This window comes from Nicotiana tomentosiformis, chromosome 5 (assembly GCF_000390325.3).
Source record: "Nicotiana tomentosiformis chromosome 5, ASM39032v3, whole genome shotgun sequence".
In the NCBI taxonomy this organism is placed as follows: Eukaryota; Viridiplantae; Streptophyta; class Magnoliopsida; order Solanales; family Solanaceae; genus Nicotiana; species Nicotiana tomentosiformis.
Genome location: NC_090816.1, coordinates 99,246,751 through 99,268,624, shown reverse-complemented (window position 1 = coordinate 99,268,624; position 21,874 = coordinate 99,246,751). Strand labels below are relative to the sequence as shown.

At 38.1% G+C, this 21,874-nt stretch overlaps 1 protein-coding gene across 2 annotated transcripts in view; it reads left to right on the top strand.

Annotated features, from left to right (window-relative positions):
• LOC104117070 (histone deacetylase 14, chloroplastic) overlaps positions 1–21,874 on the top strand; it is a 133,556-nt gene that overhangs the window by 2,327 nt on the left and 109,355 nt on the right. The window contains exons 3-9 of one of the 2 annotated variants that reach the window (XM_009606099.4): positions 2,980–3,086; positions 3,536–3,570; positions 3,647–3,732; positions 4,023–4,131; positions 4,357–4,370; positions 4,742–4,843; positions 6,648–6,959. The exons of the other annotated variant lie outside the window; for it this stretch is intronic. Coding sequence (XP_009604394.1) covers positions 2,980–3,086; positions 3,536–3,570; positions 3,647–3,732; positions 4,023–4,131; positions 4,357–4,370; positions 4,742–4,843; positions 6,648–6,770 — 576 coding nt within the window. The 3' untranslated portion in view covers positions 6,771–6,959. Of the gene's footprint in view, positions 1–2,979; positions 3,087–3,535; positions 3,571–3,646; positions 3,733–4,022; positions 4,132–4,356; positions 4,371–4,741; positions 4,844–6,647; positions 6,960–21,874 lie in introns of those variants that run through there. 2 annotated transcript variants of the gene reach the window in all.

Sequence of the window (21,874 nt, the reverse complement as noted above, 5' to 3'; positions counted from 1 at the left end):
TCAAATAATGAATCTTTAATCCAAATTTCACTCTAATCCAAACCCCGAAAGAAATAAAAGACATAAAATAGGTAGAGCTGAAATAATGGCCTCCACGAACAATGTGGCGGCTCGCCTCAGCGACAAAATCTACTCAACGAACTAGTCACCCACTAGCCTTTTCCTTAGCAACAGTATGTGCAAGGGCATGTTAGTAAGGAGTGAGTTATACGTAAATATAACCTAGTAAGATCCTCAACCCGCCACTTTGAATACCTCTCCATGTCCCTTTGGATTGCAGACCCAAGGTAATTGAAACTTTCCTGCTTGGGGATGACTTGAGAATCAAGCCCTCCCTCCCCGCGATCCTCATGAGTTACCCCACTGAACTTACACTCCATGTACTCAGTTTTAGTCCTGCTCAACTTGAAGCCTTTATATTCCATAGTCTGTCTCCAATCCTCCAGCCTAGTATTAACTCGGCCCCGTGTCTCGTCAGTCAGTAGTATCATCTGCAAATAACATGCACCACTGCAACAGTGCAACTCCCTCTGAATATGCCGTGTCAATACATCCATCGCCAAGGCAAATAAGAACGGGCTAAGAGCTGATCCCTGGTGTAACCCCATCATGACTGGGAAGTAACCCCTACATTCACTAATCATTACTATAATCATATAGCCCTCTCATTATTACTTAATTATTAGTTAATCATTATGTCTCCTAATTAAAAAGTGGTAGAAACCGAAACTGCAACAGTAAAATAGTTTTCCATAGCAGCTTTCAAAATCCACTATTTTATGTCTAATTCCACTAATTCACTCATCATTGCCAAATCATTTGCCCCCAATCATTAGCCTAATTATTATAAGATATCAATAATAATCACAACTTTAATTCAATATAATAATCACGTAGAATAGGATTAGGTAGATACCTGTTTGCTAGGCTTCTGAAATTTCAATTTAATTGACAATGCCTATTTCGTTTAGCTACTGGGAAGTCAAAGCTATACACCTTAACCTTGTCAAATATCCAAGCCACCGTGAAAATTAAATAATCAACCCTACTTGTTCTCCTACAGCTGCTGTGTCGTCACTATTCCGAAACCCCTATATTTGAATTCTTTTCCCTACTAAACTAAGGACACCAATTAAAACCACTACACCTAGGTCATCTCACGTGACCAACTGGTAAATGGTGGTTCTGGCCCACTTTACATCCTTATAAAATTAACCAAAGTCACTTACTTCAAATTCTTAATTTGTAATGTGCAATTGGTCCACTAGCCACTTATTTAATATACTACACTATCTTTTATATTATAATAAATTTTCTTTCAATAGCTTAATATTTGACCCAATAGCTATAAATAAAAATTAAGGCTCTAATCTCACAATTAATAAGTATATAAAAATATTTCGGGCTATTGCTCTTAGCAAGAGATAGAGGAATCCTCACTCATAGATGTGAATTGAAAAAGCAAGTCCGGATTCTTTTTAATTAGGCTCTATAGTCCCAGTGTTCATCCTCGAACGATTTAGAAAGTGTACCTGATATCTCAAACAACTGCGGATACTTGATCGGAATGTGTGATTCGGACTCCCACGTAGCTTCCTCTATTGCATGGTTGCGGTACATCACTTTCACTGAAGCAACTTCTTCAACCTCAATTATCGCACTTGCCTATCAAGAATAGCTATTAGACATTCTCCATAAGTTAAGTTCTCATCAAGCTCCATATCCTCGGGCTGAATCTTATGGTTATCATCACGAATATATCGTGTAAGTATAGATAAGTGGAACACAGGATGAACCGCGGACAGTCTCGCAGGCAAAACAAGTCTATACGCCACCAACCCAATTCGATCCAAAATCTCATAAGAGCCAATATACCTAGGACTTAGCTTACCTTTCCGGCCAAATCTCATGACTCTTTTCATAGGGGAAACCTTCACACAGACTTTTTCTCCCTTCATGAATTTGATATCATGTACTTTCTTATCTGCATAGGATTTTTGTTTGCTATGTGCTGTCCAAAGCTGTTCTCGTATCAATGCTACTTTCTCCAAAACTTGTTGAACCAAATCCCGACCCAATAGCTGTGCTTCACTAGATCCAAACAATCCAACTGGTGAACGACACTTGCGATCATATCGAGCTTCAAGAGGTGCCATCTATATACTTGACTGGTAGCTATTATTATAAGCGAACACTGCCAACAATTGATCGTCCCAATGACCACCAAAATCAATCACACAAGCTCTAAGCATGTCCTCCAAGATCTGGATAACCCATTCGGATTGTCCGTCAGTTTGCGGATGAAAAGCTGTACTCAACTCAACTTGTGAACCCAATGGCTTCTGAAAAGACTCCAAAACTCAGCAGTGAACTGTGCACCTCGATGTGATATTATAGAAATAGGCGCACCGTCTGTCTGTCTCTAGCATCAAATTATAAAATGTGATTGCTTCTTTTCTTTTGTTTCCTCATTTTTCCTTTTGTCATTTCAACCAATGGCGTTTCAGCAAAGGTCATGTCTGTCTGTTTGATCTTGTTTTGGGCACATCATAATCCATTGCTTGGTTAGCTGGGGTTCTTGATTGAGTCTAGTCGATTAAGGTTTTGTCAAGGAAAGTTGTTTAGGATATTATCTTACTTCATCGTATAATAAAATACATTCTCGTTGGTATTAGACACATGCATGATTTACGTGTTTTGCATAAACTACGAAAGGTACGTGCATTACATTAAATTATGCAAATTTAATTAGGCAGAAGTTAGATTTATATGAATAGAACGATCGGAGACAAATATTGCTTAGTATACTTCATCTTGCTAAATTGCCACCCCATTGTGCACCCAAGTGTTTCAGCTTCCTACTTTTTCTTATATTTGATTGGTGTTTTCCTTCTTAGCTATGCTGTATTTTTGGTGCCTGTTTTCCTACTCAATATCCGTCTATTCTGCAATCACTGAGAAATATGTTTTATAGTGCAGGTTGTGCCTCTAATGCATCATGTTCATTTCTTGCTTCCAAGCAAATTGTTTGGAAGAAAATGTGTTCCTCTTTGGACCGGATGTGGTTTGGGACGACTTCCTGAAAGGTATTTAAGTGATTAGTAATATTTTCTTTTTGCATGCTTCCACTGATGTAAAGATAAATGTGTTTCATAGCTTCTTAGTATGCTGTGTGACTTCCATGGTTATTGCATGGTTAATGGTACAAGGGAAGCTGCAGCAGTTCAAGAAACAATTTATTTTTCTCAAAAATTGATTGTGCTATATCTTAGTGCAACTTCCCCGGAATGGAATTCTAACTTTTATTCCAAGTTACACTATGCCCTCCTATACTATGACTTGGTCATGAAAAGCGGCACTTGCTATAGACACCTCCAATTAGTTTCGATGGGCTTACACTTCACCACGACCATATCAGCCAGATAAGAACCAAGTAATCAAGTAAAATAACAGTCTAAGAAAACATACCCTCTTTATAAGGGTGTAATCATATTGCTCGGTTGCTTTGCTCACCCATGCTTCCCTCTTTCTGCAGGGCAAGAACTGGACGCTGCTATGCTGTATCATTAGGTGCAAATGCAAGTCAACTCCCTTCAAAGATTCTGACAGCGGCATGGCTAACTTTTTCTCCTTCTTTCTTAATTAGGAATTGGAGATGCTGAAGTTTCTACTTCTGAATTTAAAGATTTTTCTGTTACCACAAGCGGTGTCAATGGTTCTAATGAATTAAAGGTAAGAGTATGAGAAGTTCATGGAAAAGTTGTTAATTTGATTACTTGGTCTATTCATCCATGATATGGATAGAGACAGTAGTCTGTGCAGATGAGAAAGCTTGTAAAAGTTTATCAATAATTTGAAAGTGTCCTCTAATTAGAATTATTTTAATGCAAACGACACTATTCATAAGGAATTTGTTCTACCTCAGTAAGGCAACCATAAAGGGAAACCATGAAGGGAAGGTGTAAATCATCCTTACTATGTTCTTAAGCTTTTTAACACTTGGACTTATGGTTCTTTTGCAGATAAGTGTTAATGTCTTGGGCGCCAAAACTCAAGAGATCTTTGGCAAGGTGTTTTCAAGAATGGTTGAAGATGCTCAACCTATTCCAGGGTTTCGAAGAGTAAAAGGAGGTAAAGCATTGAATAAATTTCTATTTAAGTTACATTAATTTCAAAAGCCATCAAGGTACGAGCAGTCGTAGATTCTCTTCCCTGATAATTTGGTTACTTAAAGATGCTTTTAATTGGCTTCCGTTAGTACGTTTTTATGTCTGCGGTTTTTAGAACTGGTGACCTACTAACTGATTTTTTGCATTGCTCATCTGCATCTCGTTTGAACAACTTGGAATCTGTCAGGAAAAACTCCCAATGTAAGTTTCCTTAGTCCTTTATCTGTTTTCCTATTGTTCTACATTTATGAATAACATGGATGGAAAAATATATTAAGCATGATCCCAGGACTTGATCTGATAGGAGTTTGAACAGAAATTCATTGTCCATTTTCTCTCTATTTTTCCGAGTTTTGAAGGCCGCAGTCGCTCCTAACAGTCAGCCCCAGACAGATTTCTCAGTCTTAAAAAAACGTCTTATAGTACAATTCTTTTTTTCAGTTATAAATTTTTTTGCCGAGAAAAAAAAAAGATACGGAGTAAAGACTACTGTATCTGGCTTGTCTTATGAATCGATTATGTTTCTCAGGCCAGACGTACTATATTTATACTTATTTTCCATGTCTTGACAGATACCAAGAGATATTCTTATTGAGATTCTTGGATACTCAAAAGTTTACAAGCAAGTTATCAAGAAAATAATCAACTCTACCATCAGCGAATATGTAAAAAAGGTAGAACCCGCCCATGCATCTCAGTCATTTTGTCTCTTCATACTCACACCCTTCTTTTATATCTCAAAGACTTGGATAGATACAGAATTAGCAATGCTATGGGTGCAATTAAACATGTTATGGTGGTTACAATCAGTTATCCTCCCCTGTTGACAGATATAATTAATACTTAGCTTCAAATTTTGAATTCTAAACATAGCTGATTCTTTATCGTTTAGGGAAGCCCGGTGCACTAAGCTCCCGCTATGCGCGGGGTCCGGGGAAGGGCCGGACCACAAGGGTCTATTGTACGCAGCCTTACCCTGTATTTCTGCAAGAGGCTGTTTCCACGGCTTGAACCCGTGACCTCCTGGTCACATGACAGCAACTTTACCAGTTACGCCAAGGCTCCCCTTCATTCTTTACCGTTTCTAGCTTCTAAATAACATGTCAAATATTTGAATGACCACGTCAAACTTATTTAACTATTGCAGTCCTCTCAAGATTTTTACAGCGCACCTCAAAATATTATTCAAAAGGTTCTTCAAGGGAATGGCTAGAAGTACATTTAGAATTCTAAACATCTTAAAATATTTTTTGATTCTCATTTCTTGAATTTACAGAACTGTATGAGAAATTTACTACTGGAGTCAGTTCTCAAGGCATTTGCTAATTTAGTTCCATCTCACCTTTTCTGAGCTTAGAACATCTAGAAAGCTCTTGTTCAGTATTTGTGATTTTTAACGGGTTCCATCATGATTAGAGTGTGATTACTCAATGACTAGTAAATATCTATGTTCGTATGCAAATAGTTATTGAGAGCTTCTAATAAGGATACCTTGATAGTAAAGGTAATGCTTTTTGTTGCAGCTACAATCTAATGTGCTTAACCTACCTCTTTTATCGACTTCGTGCACAAATAACTTTTCGGTCGATCCGCATTTACTTGTCTAATATTGAAAGAATGTAAATTGTGCAAACCATGAGTTACGAGAAATGAAAACCCATTTTGACGACTTGTCGGAACCGATGCATCAACTGAAGCTTCAATGCCTCAGCAGCTTATTTTTTGGTTAAAAGTTGAGAACTTGTACAATTCATTGATTTTTTTTATTCGACATAGATTTTATTGCTGTAGTCTATAGATCTCTGTAGATTCTATTGCACCGTCTGTTCTCTTGCATGTGACCTTTTTGCTTATCTGTATAGTTTGTCCTTTCACCTCCATGGTGCCTCCTGTTTTATTATCAATACAAATCCTTTTACTGATCTAAAAATGACTTATCAAGAAATCAAGGAACAATTTACAATCCTTTTAATGATCTATTTTAGGCGGTTGATGCTCCCCTCACCCCCTTCATACACACACAAGAGAGAGAAGGGAAACAGCAACAAGAAGAGGGGGTGGGGGAAGAGAAGACCCAGGCCAAATAAACATTAATATGCATGTGTTGGAAGAAACACAACTTTGTTATGGCCCTCGCTGTAGCTCCTAGCTGAGTTATAGAGGTCAAAGTTGACTCTATTTGAAGTTCAGAAAATAGTAGTAGGTATTTATTTATTTTCATGGGGATGGAATTAAGACGGGGTAGAAGAGGAGAGGTTGGGATTTATCAGGAATTAGGCTGAAAGGCAAACAAGATACATCATTCACCATGTTCATTTTCTTTGCTGAGTCAAACTATATGTATGAAGTATCTTCTGATTGTCTCACTCTCTTTGCTTTCAACATGTTGCCTGAATGTGTAGTTTTCTAAAAAGAGGCAAAAGTTTGTTTCTTGAATGTGACTTGCTTTGCCTTTATGCTTTTGCAAACCAATTGCAGGATGGTCTAACAGTTTTGAAAGATTTACAAATTGAGCAAAGTTTTGAAGATCTTGAAGCAATATTTGAACCTGGTGAGCCATTCACATTCAGTGCAATTGTTCAGCGTCGAGATCCTAAGTAAACTGATTATTCATTTACCATTCTCTGGAACAAATAGCAGTGGCTTTCAGATTATAGACTGTTGAAAAAAACAGTATGCGGAAGGTTTTCTTTTCTCTCATTTCTTTTTTTCAAGAGAAGTGTAGGTAGAAGGGGAGAACAAGGATTTTTCTGATAACGGATTTGAAATGGAATTTTTGTTGTCTATGAATGAGGATTCGATTTAAATTTTTAGTTAGAGTTTGGTGAAGAATTGAAGAAGTATAAAATCATGTCAACTGAGTAGAGTTTTTGAACAATCTAACAAATAGGTCGAATGCAAATAACACAAAGTCTGCCGATATGGTAGAGTTTGGTAAATCATTGAACAATCACAAAGTAATACCAATCGGGTAGAATTTGTGAACAATTAATAATATAGGTGGAGTAAATATAGCATAAATATCATTTTGGTAGAAAATCCCTAACAAGAATAAATGTGTGGGGGCCTGGGTTCATTTTCTGGATTCATTTAAAAATAAAGACAATATTTAAAGACGCTCCTTATAGTGCCACTTCTGTCCGTCACCCTTTAGCATCGTCCTTCAGAGCAATTTATATCAGGCATTATGAGTTATGCGATTATTTTTTCTCTCTAGAAAGGAAAAGCTAATAAAAACTGTAAAAAGCAAAGCTAAAAGATGTCACGACCCAAATTTTCAACCCGCGAGATCGTGATGACGCCTAACACCGCTTGCTAGGCAAGCCAATACATAATAAAAAATCTGAGAGAAATAAAACTACCAATCAACAATAAAATTATAATAATAAAAAATCTGAGAGAAATGAAACTACCAATCAACAATAAAATTATAACATAGTGAAATATGACTCGGAAGTATACATGATAAGTCTAAGATCAACTCTAACGTTCAACCATCCCAAGACGTTGAGTCACAAGTACATGAGCTGCTAGAGTTTAATAAATACATTGTCTTGAAAGAAATACAATACTGTATGGAAAGCAAAAACAGTACAATAAAATGGAAGATAACTCTAAGTCCTGCGAATGATACGCAACTCTACATTAAGCCGTCTATCTGGTATCCGCTAAGCACCTCTTGGGACTCCGCCGGTACCATTATCTGAATGTGCACAAGAAGTGAAGAAGTGTAGTATGAGTACAACCGATCCAATATACTCCGTAAGTGTCGAGCCTAACCCCAACGAGGTAGTGACGAGGCTAAGACAAGACACCTACAAATAACCTGTGCAGTTAAATATCAAGAAATAACAAGATGGCAAGTAAAGCATCTTACATTCTTCTGCAGTACAACCATCAGTTCCTGAGATGAACTCGATAATATTGCATGCTTGAAAAATCTTGACTCTTCCCTACATGCAATGCCCAATCTCGAGCAGATCCATGCGCTCATCAAGCACTATGTACCAACAAGGTATCTCTACCCCGATGAGATTTATTTGCCCTCCTCAGTTATGTGGTTCTTCATTAATGGGGCTCTCCTCTACAAAGATGGTGTCACGTCCCGAACCATGGCCTGGGCATAACACGACACTCGGTGCCTGACTGCATGTGACCGAGCGAACCAACTGTATGGCTGGATCAACATGTGGTATAATTGTTAGTTGAATATAAACATGCAACATGTCGATATTCTAAAGCGTCTGACTGAAATATCATAAAAGTAATATAATATCTGCAAGAATAAACGAGTAGCCGACAAGGCTAACACATAAATGCCTGCTTACAGCTGACTGATTGCACTATAGTCTACGAAGCGTCTAAAGAATATTGAAATGCTAACTGTTTAGTGGGACAAGGTCGTCTGGCATACCTTACTAACTAAAATACTATAAAGACTGAAAAAGAGGGATAATGCCCCGAAAGATTGGGGCTTACCAATAGCTGATACGAGATGTCCTAGCAAGCTGAATCGTCAACCTGTAAATCGTTACCTGCATCGTGAGATGCAGTTCCCGGGAAAAAAAGGATGTCAGTATATTTGAATTGCACTGCTATATAAAACAACAAAAAGAGCTGTAAATACTGAAACTGAAACTGAACTAATAACTGATATCTGATAACTGGACTGAACAATGAAGTAAAGATATAAATACTCCCTATTCTAAATGAGAAACAACCTGTTTATCTGAGTAAATAATCTGCGGCCTCAGGCCCGATATAGATGTGCACAAACGGCGGCCTCGGGCCCAAGTATACGTATACATAACTGCAGCCTCAGGTCCAAAGATGCATAAAGCATAAACTGCGGACTGAGAATCATACTGCAATACATGATGCTGAATACTGAATCATACTGAGTTACATGATACTGAAATGCTGAATAGAACTAGACTGAGACATGTATTCCTAATAAATTGATTTTTCATAACTGAGACTCATGGGATATTGAACGAATTATAAAATTGTCATTTAGAGAATAGAAGTTCTATAACTATTCATGGAACTGAGACATAGTTACTTTCTGAGGCAATTCGTAATAGTCATAAAGAATGAGATGTATGGAGAATCATAAACATTCCCAAACGTAAAGAGTTAGCCTCACATATCTTGACTCTGGACATTTTAAGCATGTCACAATGTTCGTCACCTCTTTCAACGGTAATCTATAGCAATATATTCCTTATGTTTCAATTTAGATGACATATTTCGCTTATCGAAAGTCAATTTGACTAAACTTTGAAGCTACGTTGGATTAGCTCAACTGAATATTTTAAAATTAAAATTTATATAATCAAAAACTATATGTGAAATACTATGAGTTGCAATTTTTGTTATTATGATAAAAAAAAATATTTTTAAATATTGGTCATACTTTTTATAGTTTGACTCACGATAAACGAAATATGTCATTTAATTAGAAACGGAGGGAGTATATCAAGAGGAACCAATATTAACACTAATGCTCATATTTTAGTTACTTAGGAATTTTATCAAATACCTTATAGGCGTAAAGCTTCACCAGCCCTCATTAATGGTGTTTTCTTCGCCAAATTCCCATTCGACTATTTCTAGATGATTCTACAATCTCAAATAGATGTAACTAACACCATTTCTCATCACCCAAATGATTATAATAATCTTAATTCAATAACCCAAAACCCTAGCATAGTTCATATGATTCTCATTATCAAACTCATTTACTATTCTCCCAAGAACTCATCAGTTCACAACTATAGATGATTAAGGAGTAGAAGTATTACATTTTTGAAGTTCAATCCTCTTGAATTCGAGTTCTAGGATTTTTTTTCTCAACAATGATGTCTCAATCGAATATCTAATGATTTGAGGGTTTATCCATGTTAGTAAGGTGCTGGAGAATTGAAATTAACTTAGAATCATAATTAGAATTTACCTTTGATTATGGAGGGACCTTGGAGGAAGTTAGGTTCTTGAAAGCTTCCATTTCTAGAGCAAATTTTCGTGTGTTTGGGGGTGTGGAAACGAGGTAGGGATTTTAAAATGACCTTCCAGGTGCTCCTCCATGCAGCTAAAGGCCCAACCGCGCATCTGAACGCGCATCAAGGGAAGTGGCACTTCCACAAGTGCTCTTCCACACACGTTATGGCTGAGCGTGCAGATTGCGCATTGTCCGGTAAAATGTACATAACTCTTTGCACAAAGATCCTTTATAACTCCACATTATATTGTAAAGGTATTTCAAAGAGCTACAACTTTCATGTTTTATGTTTTCTCAAATGCTTAACATATTTTCACAAAATCAGGATGGAAGACAGACCTTCCATAAACTTAGTCGATTTTATCGAATCTTATGCACCTCACTCTCCATTTTGATTCCAAAACAACTATTTCCACCCATACTCATCCCGATAGGACTTCACATGTCTAAATTGTCACATTAATACTCATTTAACGCATCCACACCTAAACCTTATATTATCTCCCCCTTAGGATCATTCGTCCTCGAATGATTGTCCTAACTGTATCTATGGCTAACTCTGTACCTTAAACGGGGCTGATGGAAACATGTGAACACTGAACTATCATGAACACATGCATACTAAACTTAATCAATACATGATTACTGAACTACTGAGATACTGAATTGAATAGGTACTGAACTGAATGACTACTAAACTGATTGAATATTAAGCTGACTGAATACCGAAAGACATAGAGATTATACTATAAGGTCTAAACGAAAAGGTTAGTTACCTTCTATATTTTCCGCTTGCTCTTCAAAGAGATAGGGATATCTGGACTTCATGTCCTCTTCAGCTTCCCACGTAGTCTCTTCAACCTTCTGATTCCTATAAAGCACTTTCATTGAAGCGATTTCCTTAGTTCTGAGCTTACGGAATTTGACGATGAAGAATAGCCATTGGAATTTCTTCATAAGTCAGGCTATCTTTAACCCCCATAATATCTGTAGGAACCACAATAGATGGGTCTTCCATGAATTTCTTCAACATAGACACATGAAATACTAGGTCTACAACAACTAATTCTTGTGGCAATTCTAACTCATAAGCCACTTGCCCGATCCTTCGCAGAATTCTGTATGGCCCAATATAGCGGGGACTAAGCTTCCCATTCTTCCTAAATCTCATAATGCCTTTTATAGGCGAAACTTTCATAAATACCTAATCATCAACTTAGAACTCTAAGTCTCTACACCGTATGTCTAAATAGGACTTTTGGCGACTCTGAGTCGTCTTCAAATGCTTTTGAATCAACTTGACTTTCTCCATAGCCTAATAGACCAAATTGGGCCCCAACAACTCTACTTTGCCAATTTCAAACCAACCAATTGACGATCTACACCTTCGCCCATACAGAGCTTCATACGCCTCCATCTTGATACTGGAGTGGTAGCTGTTATTATAAGCAAACTCATTGAGGGGTATATGATCATCCCAATTACCTTTAAAATCGATAATACAGGCCCTCAAAATATCCTAAAGAGTTTGAATCGTACGCTCTACCTGGCTATCTGTCTGAGGATGAAAAGTTGTGCCCGTTCACCCTTGTGCCTAATCCTTTCTGAAAGGATTTCCAAAAGTTCGCTGTGAACTGCGCACCATGATCTGAGATAATGGACAAATGAGTCCCCTGCAATCAGACGATTTCCTAGATATACAACTTGGCATAATCCTCTGCTGAATATGTAGTTTTCACTGGCAAGAAGTGAGCTGACTTGGTAAGTTGGTGTACAATCACCCAAATCTAATCATGCTTACGAAACAAGCAAGGTAAACCTGTTATGAAGTCCATGTTTATCATTTCCCATTTCCAAAAAGGAATTCCTATACTCTGAGGCCTGAGCCAAACCACTAGGCCTATGGTGTTCGGCTTTCACCTGCCAACAATTTGGATACTTAGCCACAAAATCTGCTAAGTTCTTTTTCATGTCGTTCCACCAATAAATCTTCTTAAGATCATGATACATTTTTGTGAAACCTAGGTGAATAGAATACTTGGAATTGTGGTCTTCTGACATAATCCGCTCTCTGAGCCCATCTACGTCAGGAACATATAGTCTGCCTCTATACCTCAAAGTACTATCATCTCCCCATTGTTCAAAAGCCGTAGTCTTGTGTTTGTGAATCCCCTCCTTCACCTGCAATAAGTAGGGATCACTAAATTTCTTTTCCTTCACTTCGGCTACTAAGAAGGATTCTGCCCTATTCTGAAAAACAACGCCACCATCTTCGGAGTGCAGAAGTCGAACTCCTAGACTTGCTAAGCGGTGGACCTCCTTCGTCATAGTTTGCTTGTCTGCCTCAACGTGAGCTAAGCTCCCCATAGAACACCGACTGAGAGTATCAGCTACAACATTTGCTTTCCCTTGATGATAGAGGAAATCAACATCATAATCCTTGAGCAATTCGAGCCACCTCTTCTAACAAAGATTCAATTCTCTTTGCTTGAAGATGTACTGGAGACTCTTGTGATCTATGAAAATATCAACATGCACTCCATACAAATAATGGCGCCAGATCTTTAGCGCGAATACCATGACTGCTAACTCAAGATCATGAGTCGGATAATTCCTCTCGTGAGCCTTGAGCTGTCTGGACACGTAGGCTATAACTTTATCGTGCTGCATTAACACACACCCAAGACCAACCCCTGAAGTATCACAATAAATAACGAACCCTTCGGTTCTTTCCGGTAGCGTCAAGACTGGGGCTGAAGTTAACCTCTTCTTCAACTCCTCAAAACTTTTCTTGCAGGCATCTGACCACTGAAACTTGACCTTTTTCTGAGTCAGTCTAGTCAAAGGGGACGAGATAGAGGAAAATCCCTCTACGAAATGCTTGTGATAGCCTGCTAGACCCAAGAAACTTCCTATATCGGATATTGAGGTGGGTCTAGGCCAATTTTTCACTGCCTCTATTTTTTGAAAATCCACCTTCACGCATTTGCCTGAGATTACATGGCCCAAAAATGCTATTGAGTTCAACCAAAATTCACACTTAGAAAATTGTGCATATATCTTGTGATCCTATAGTGTCTGCAACACAATTCTGAGATGTTCTGCATGGTCAGTCTCGCTACGGGATAAATCAAGATATCATCAATAAATACAATAATGAACAAATCAAGTTAAGGCTTAAAGACCCTATTCATAAGGTCCATGAAAGCTGCTGGTGCATTCGTTAAACCGAACAACATTACCAAAAATTTGAAATGACCATAACGAGTCCTGAAAGTTGTTTTAGGAATATCAACCTCCTTAACCTTCAACTGATGGTACCCTGATTTGAGGTCAATCTTGGAATAACACTAGGCACCTTGAAGTTGATCAAATAAATCATCTATTCTGGGAAGATGGTACTTGTTATTTATGGTGACTTTATTCAACTAACGATAGTCAATGCACATGCGCAAAGACCCATCCTTCTTTCGGACAAACAAGACTGGTGCTCACTTGGCCTATAAATCCCTTATCTAGGAGATCTTTCAACTAGAATTTTAGCTCTTTCAACTCTGCTGGTGCCATTCTATAAGGAGGAATAAATATCAACTTAGTGTCAGGGAGTAGATCAATGCCAAAGTCAATCTCTCTATCGGAGGGACTCCAGGAAGATCTTCAGGAAACACTTCTAGAAACTCATTTACAATTGGTACTGACTGGAGAGTGGGAATTTGAGCATCTACATCCCTAACTCGAACCAGGTGATAGATATACCCTTTAGACATCATCTTTCTAGCTTTAATATAGGAAATAAACCTACCCCTTAGTGCTACTGCATCACCCTTCCATTCTAAGACTGGTTCCCCCGGAAATTCAAAACATACTATTTTGGTTCTACAACCAACTGTGGCATAACAGGAATCTAACCAATCCATTTCCATGATTACATCGAAGTCTATCATCTCCAATTCTACTAAGGTTTCTATAGTAAGGCAATGATACACTTTGACTGGACATCACCTATAGATACATCTAGCTATAACTGATTCTCCAACTGGAGTGGACACTTTAAAGGGGTCACACAACTTTTCTGGTTCTATCCAAAATTTCTTAGCAATATATGGGATTACATAAGATAGGGTGGATCCCGGATCCATAAGAGTGTAAACATCAAAGGTGAAGACTGTTAGCATATCTGTAGCAACATCTCCATGAGCATCTGTATCCTGACAGCCTGCCAGCACATATAAGTCATTCCGACCACCGCCCGTATTACTGGACTTTGCTGCACCGCGCCCTTGTTGGGCCTAAGAGTTATGAGGGGTTGCTGAATTAGTGGACTAAGCTACATTGCCTCCATTATTCTGACTTGCTGATAGACAATCCCTCAAGAAGCGACCCTGTTGATCGCAACCAAAATAATTATTTGTGCCTGAGCGACACACCCTTGTAGGTGCCCCTACCACACATGTTGTAAATAGGGTAATCAGGGATAATGTAGCCCACACTAGCCTGTGACTGTGAGCTTGCTGCTCTGAAATTCTGGCTTTTCTTGTTAAACTTGGACCTCTGAACTGACGCACTAGTTGAAGATGTAGCAAGTCATGATTTTGGTTTTCTAAAGATGCGATTACCACCTCCTTGAGAACCCCCATGGCTAAAATTTCCTGTAGACTTAACTCTTTTGCTGAATTCCCTGTCCTTCTCTTTCTGTAGCCGCTCTTCTTTCTTTAGCCTGTATTTGTTCTCTTGAACAAAGGCAACCATTTTAATAATGGTCATGTCATTGTTCTGAGTAGCTATATTAGCATCAACAAATAAGTCATCTGAAAGCCCCAAAACAAACCGCCTAACTCTGGCCCTCATATCACACACCATTTCCGGAGCATACTTGGCCAGAGTGACGAACTTAAGGTATTACTCATTCATACTCATCTCATTCTGTTTAAGTCTCTCGAACTCTAAAGCTTTAGCTTCCAAGACCTCAATGGGTATAAAATGATCAATAAACGCGTCTGCAAACTCCTTCCAAAGTGTAGGAGACACATATTCCCCTCGGGACTCTTCCCATGTTTCATACCAAGTGTTATCAACATCCTTCAGCTGGTATGCAGCAAACTATGTTGCCTCCTTCAGCTGGTACGCAGCAAACTATGCTGCCTCAATGTCTGTAGCATGCATTACTCAAAATATATTCTAAAATTCATCATGAAGTTTTGCGGATCCTCATCTTTTTTGGACCCTATGAAAAATGGAGGTTTCATGATGAGGAATTCCTGGACCTGGAACTACCCGTCCTTTCAACATCACCTGTTCCCTGCCTCTGAGCCTGAGTAGCAACAATCTGGGTGAGCAACTAGATAGCTCTCCTGAAATCCACGTCTGAAGCACTGGGCACTGAGCCCGATGCAACTCCCTAGGCCGGAGTGTCCTCCTTTTGAGCAGCATTAGCCGTAGCCCTCTGGATAGTAGCTGAGGTCCTCTTGGTGTACTTTCTTTTTGCAGGCATTTTCTGAAATATGTAATTCGCATGAGTTAGAAGGATTCCTGAAAGCATAGCTCTAACTATACAATCTAGAGTATGAAAGAAATGAAACAGTCCTAGATGTCTTGGTGGTCAACTATTACACGTGTGGCGCGCACACACACGTGTAAAGGGACCCCACTGGACACGTCTTCATATACTCCCTAGGACTCTTGAACCAAGGCTCTGAAACCAAGCTTTGTCACACCCCAAACCATAGCCTAGGCATAACACAGCACTCGGTGCCTGACTGTATGTGACCGAACTAACTAACTGGATGGCTGGATCAACATGTGGTATAACTATAAGATGAATATAAACATGTAACATGCTGATCTTCTAAAGAGTCTGATTGAAATATCATAAATGCAGAAAGTACTATGAAATTTGCAAGTATAAATGACAAGGCTAACACATAAAAGCCTGCTAACATCTGAATGACTGGACTATAGTCTACGAAGCCTAGAATATTGAAATGTTAATGGTTTACCGGGACAAGGTCCCCGGCATACCTTACTAACTGAAATACTATAAGACTGAAAAAAGGATAATTCCTCGGAAGATTAGGGCTCACCAATAGCTGATACGACATGTCCTAGCAAGCAGATTCATTAACCTATAAATTGTTACTTGCATCGCGAGATGCAGGTCCGGGGCAAAAAGGAACTCAGTATATTTGAATTGCACTGGTATGTAAAATAATTAAAAGAAAGAACTGTAAATACCGAAACTGAAACTGAACTGATAACTGATATATCTGATAACTGGACTGAACAAGGAAGTAAAGATATAAATACTCCCTATTCTAAATGATAAACAACCTGTTTATCTGAGTAAATAATATGCGGCCTTAGGCCCAATATATGCGGCCTCGAGCCTAAGTATACGTATACATAACTGCAGGCCTCAGGCCCAAATTGCATAAAGCATAAACTACGGCCTCAAGCCCAAATTCAGGTATTCAACATTCGGACATTTAAAATCAGGAACTAAGAATCATACCGCAATACATGATCCTGAAATACTGAATCATACTGAGTTACATGATACTGGAATGCTGAATAGAACTAGACTGAGACATGTATTCGTAATAAACTGATTTGTCATAACTGGGACTCAGTGGATATTGAACAAATTATAAAACAATGTCATCTAGAAAATAGATGTTTTACAATTATTCATGGAACTGAGGCATAGTTACTTTTGGAGGCAATTTGTAATAGCCATAAACAATGAGACGCAGGGAGAATCATAAACATTTTCACATGTAAAGCGTTAGCCTCACATACCTTGACTCTGGCCTTTTTAAGCGTATCACAATGTTCGTATCCTCTTTCAATGGTAATCTATAGCAATATATATCAAGAGGAACCAATATTAGCACTAATGCTCTTATTTTAGTCACTTAGGTATTTTATCAAGTATCTTATGGGCGTAAAGCCTTCATTAATGGTATTTCTTCACTCAATTCCCATTCAACTACTTTTAAGTTGATTCTACAATCTCAAATAAATGTAACTAACTGTTACACCTCATATTTTCGTACGTGAAAATACGCCATAGGTAAATTGATGTAAGCTCGAAAAATATGATGTTATATCCCGTATTTTCGTACGTTAAAGTTTCATCGTAAGTTAATCGACATAAGTTCGGGAATGATATAATCTTGAGATTATAAGCATTATGCTATTTCAAACAAGTGATGAGTAAATTCGTGAAGGTGAGAGGGTAAGCAAATCGAAGAAAATGAATTTTGTCAAAGTGTGACATTTTGAGATAAAATACCGTCCGAGCTATAATACCTGGTATTTATGGACTAGTGACATACAAGGTACTACATGGCCATGATAGTAAGGTGTATAAGATGTGTTAAAAATAAGTAGTATTGTAAATAATTTGAGATAATTCTTAATTATGTGGGTAATTGGTTAATTGTTGAATTAGTGGAGAATTACCAAGTTAATTGGTAATTCATTAGAATTGGATAAGGTTGATGGATCTTACCACCAACGTGGCAGCCCAGGAAGTGGTTAAAAAGACACTAAGTGACTCATATAATACATGGAAAGGTGTCACATTATAAGAGTACACAACAAGGTTTATATTCTCCTTAGCCTTTTGAACGTAAATAGCATATATGTATTCACTTTAGCATTCTTTAAGCCTTCTAAAAGTGATTTACACAAATATATGCACTTTAGCATTCTTTAAGCCTTTTGAACGTGATTTACACAAATATATGCACTTTAGCAATACAAGCTAATCCTTGCTTATTCCTTAGTAACCAAGGATTAAAGATCAAGAATGGAATTCAATCTCTTAAGGAGTGGGCTGGCCGTGAGTTTCCATCTTCCTAAAACTAGTTTGATTCATGTTTCATAAATATGAATTCATATGTTGCCTTAAAAATCCAAACTGAATCTCTTATAGAAGAGTGGCTGATCGTGAGCTCTTTAAAGAGCAAAACAAATCCGTACCAAGACTTGATAACGTTGGTTGATTGATTTTGTAAAGCGTAAATTGCAAATTCTATGAGAATCGGTTCAGGTATGTTAAGGATATCCCTTCTTTTCTTTTGGCATGATCTATACGACACGAAACGAGAAAATGCACAATTTCCATAAATGACTCTATTCATAGAAATATTAAGGGTGTCTATATTCTTGATTCCCCATGTGAATTATTATTATATCTTCTGTTCATGGGTCTCAGGAAAATACGTATTTGATAAAATTTATCCGATAAGCATATTATTTTTATTACATTCCGAGAAAATTTTATTAACGTATTTCTTATGCATTCATGCATTTATAGATGTACATTGACCCATGACCAGATGGCGTTATATACGCGTATATTATATGTATATGGGATATGGGAAAAGGTTATGGCGTTATATACGCATCACCACCTGATCAGCTGGTATACGTTGATGATTTGCCCACAGTGACCGAAATGATATGATGGGATGCCCTCAGAGGCTAGATGATGTTATGAATGCATATACCAATACATGGTATGATATTTATACGCATATGCATGACATTATAAAAATGAAATGATTCACAGAGCTATGCAGACGTACATGTCGAGTCTTTTACTCCATGTTTCTCTCATGTCTATTATTTACTGATTTTCATTCCTTACATACTCGGTACATTATTTGTACTGACGTCCCTTTTGCCTGGGGATGTTGCGTTTCATGCCCGCAGGTCCTGATAGACATGTTGAGAGTCCTCCAAGTAGGCAATCAGCTCAGCGGAAGGTGTTGGCGCGCTCCATTTGCTTCGGAGTTGCTTATGTGGTCAGTATGAGCAGGACATGTACTGATTAGTATGGTGGGGCCCTGTCCCGACCTTTATGACATTTATGTACCCTTAGAGGCTTGTAGACATATGTCGTATACGTGAAAGATTGTACGACCTTGTCGGCCTATGTTTTGAATTTATAAATGATCACGTTGGCCTATTAGGCACGTATGTCACGTGTATAAGATGATGTAATAAGAAAGATATGTTACGTTGGTACTTGGTTGAGTAAGTACCGGGTGCCCGTCGCGGCTCATCGGTTTGGGTCGTGACAAAAGTGGTATCAGAGCTGTTCTGTCCTAGGGAGTCTACAAGCCGTGTCTAGTAGAGTCTTGTTTATGGGTGTGTCGTACACCACACTTATAAGCAGGAGGCTACAGGGCATTTAAGACTATTACTCTTTCTTCTTACTCTAGATCGTGTGGTAGAGCTCTGTTGTAAGAACTCAATTTCCTAAACTCTATCTTATTCGTAATACGACGATACCTATATCCAGAATGATGGTTGGTAAAAGATATAGCTGTGGAAGAGTTGAGTTAGAGGAACTCGAGTTTGCATCATTCCTGTGATGGATAAATGTGAGGTCTTCAGCAGAACATGTGTGTATCTTACATGTAAGCTTCTTGATAAGGAGCCTTAAGGCAAGAATATCTATCCACCTCTATGGTGAAAGGCAATGAGAGATTCAGAAGATAGATACAAGCTTCAACAAGTAAAGGGAGCAAGATGAGAAGGGTACGAGGTACCCGGTTAATGAAGATTATCAGTATTTTCTACTCCGGCAGGAAAATATAAGCATTGTGACTTACATTCAACAGTAATAGATGTATGTAGAATTGGCCACACCCATCTCAGTTATACCCTATTGGGGGCTAAAATGTGTAGTTTAAAAAAAGAACAGGATATTAGGATCCGGCTGGGGTTAGAGTAACCCAAAATGGTAAATAGATTGTTTGTGTTAGTTGAAATTTCTGAAGGATATTACAAAGGTGCTAATAGATCTCCTTGTGAGGCACCCAGATGGTGCACTCTAGAATATTACAATTAGATGTGAATATTAGCATGAAAAAAAAATCAGAAGATAGGCACGGAAAGCCTGGAAAGGATAAATATTACCTTAGTTTGGCTCGCGTCTCTAGTAGAGCAAGAACGTTAAGCAACCCGAAGAGACACTGGATGGAGCAAGGGGGAGCTAAAAGAAAATGTTCGAGTTTTCAGAATAAAGTGATAGACATAAATGTTAGCGGGAAATAAGAAAAGAGTTAATGAAGCATTATGAGTAAGATATGATACATGGATGACAACGATAGATAAAAAAGATGACAGTATTACAGAGTCTATAGTCAATTAAAGGAAAAGACGAGAGGTGACAGGCCTTGAGACAACAAAAAAGTATAGGCCATAAAGTCATATCCTCATTTCAAGAAATAAGTTTGTGACTCCAACGCGACTACCGGCAAGGAAGGGCGTGGAAATAAGTAACTACGAATAATTATAGGCAAGGAAGAACATCAAAAATTCCGTCAATTATATGATGTAAGAAGCCCGCAGCTTCACAAGAGTCAGAAGGTCTTCTCTAATTACTACAACGAAAGACTAGTTGAGGAAATAAGGAATAAGGCATTAACCTAAGCACAGTGACCTAAAGAGGAAATGGTCATGTAAAAACAGTCTCACTACAACATTGTATGCACTCCATGAGAAAGTGGCACCTACCATGGCTAAGGAACGGGAAGAAAAATCAAAAGTAATATTCAAGACCATGTGAGTTGCACAAAATTCCAGCATGCATGGGAACTAAGATAAGCTAAGTATACACGTAACAGAGGGGCAGAAAGATCATGAAAATTAATAGCTTACGTTTAAAGGAAGCTCAGAGGGAACAAAAGGGATTATGCACTTAAGACTTCAAAGTGATATCCATGCACCATATATGTTGACATTCATACAACCGTAGAAGATTCCGGTATAAGTTAAAAGAAAGAATTGAGCCTAGGGCATAGACAAAGGATTGAATTATCAAAAGATTGTATCATGGATATTCCATAGCGCCCATGAAAGGCTAAATTAATAACTAATGCCATGAGCCGCAAGTCAAGAGATAGCTTAAGCCTACATAAAGGCTGATCAGAAGGAGGAGGAAACTAAAAAGTTACAACAACGAAGTAAATAAGGAGTTTGATTAACGGACCCAGAAAATTATACTAGTCGTAGAGACTAGGTGCCATCACGACGTCATATAGAGGGAAAATTGGGTCGTGATGGTGGGGCCTAAACCAATTGCTTTAGTGGCCTCCCCATTGAGTCGCCACTGCATGATCTTATTCCAAGTGTTCTCAAATTAGTGGATACTCACATAAAGGTCAAGCATATGGTATCTCAACTGCATGCATTGAACATCTTTCTGAGTGTGAGTGTACTTCTTAAATGTCCTAATAAAAATCAAAATACTTCAAAAATGTGTGAAAATTAGGACTTACTTTTGGTGAGGGCACTTGAAACATGAGAATAGGCAACATTCAAAACCTTATATTGAAGCAAGATGAACAAATCTTGTCGAACTTAGGTATACATGAGGTAACACTCGAAGCCATAGGAATTACTCATAAGCTGATCTCGCATTGCTGGAAAGTATATGGTGAAATTTCTTATGCACAAAACTAATTGTTGGTACCATCCAAAGTCAATTCAAAAATGATGATCGATCAATAAATCACAGTCTCTCTTTACTCTTCAAATTGACAAAAATTCTCTACAAAAAGCTACAAAATAACAAAAAATACAAAAACAAAATAGTCAAGTTTAGTTTAGATTTTATTGTAACAGACCTACGCCCGACCTGACATCCCACGGTGGGATACGTAGGCAACCCACGTAGGGTCCGATCCCA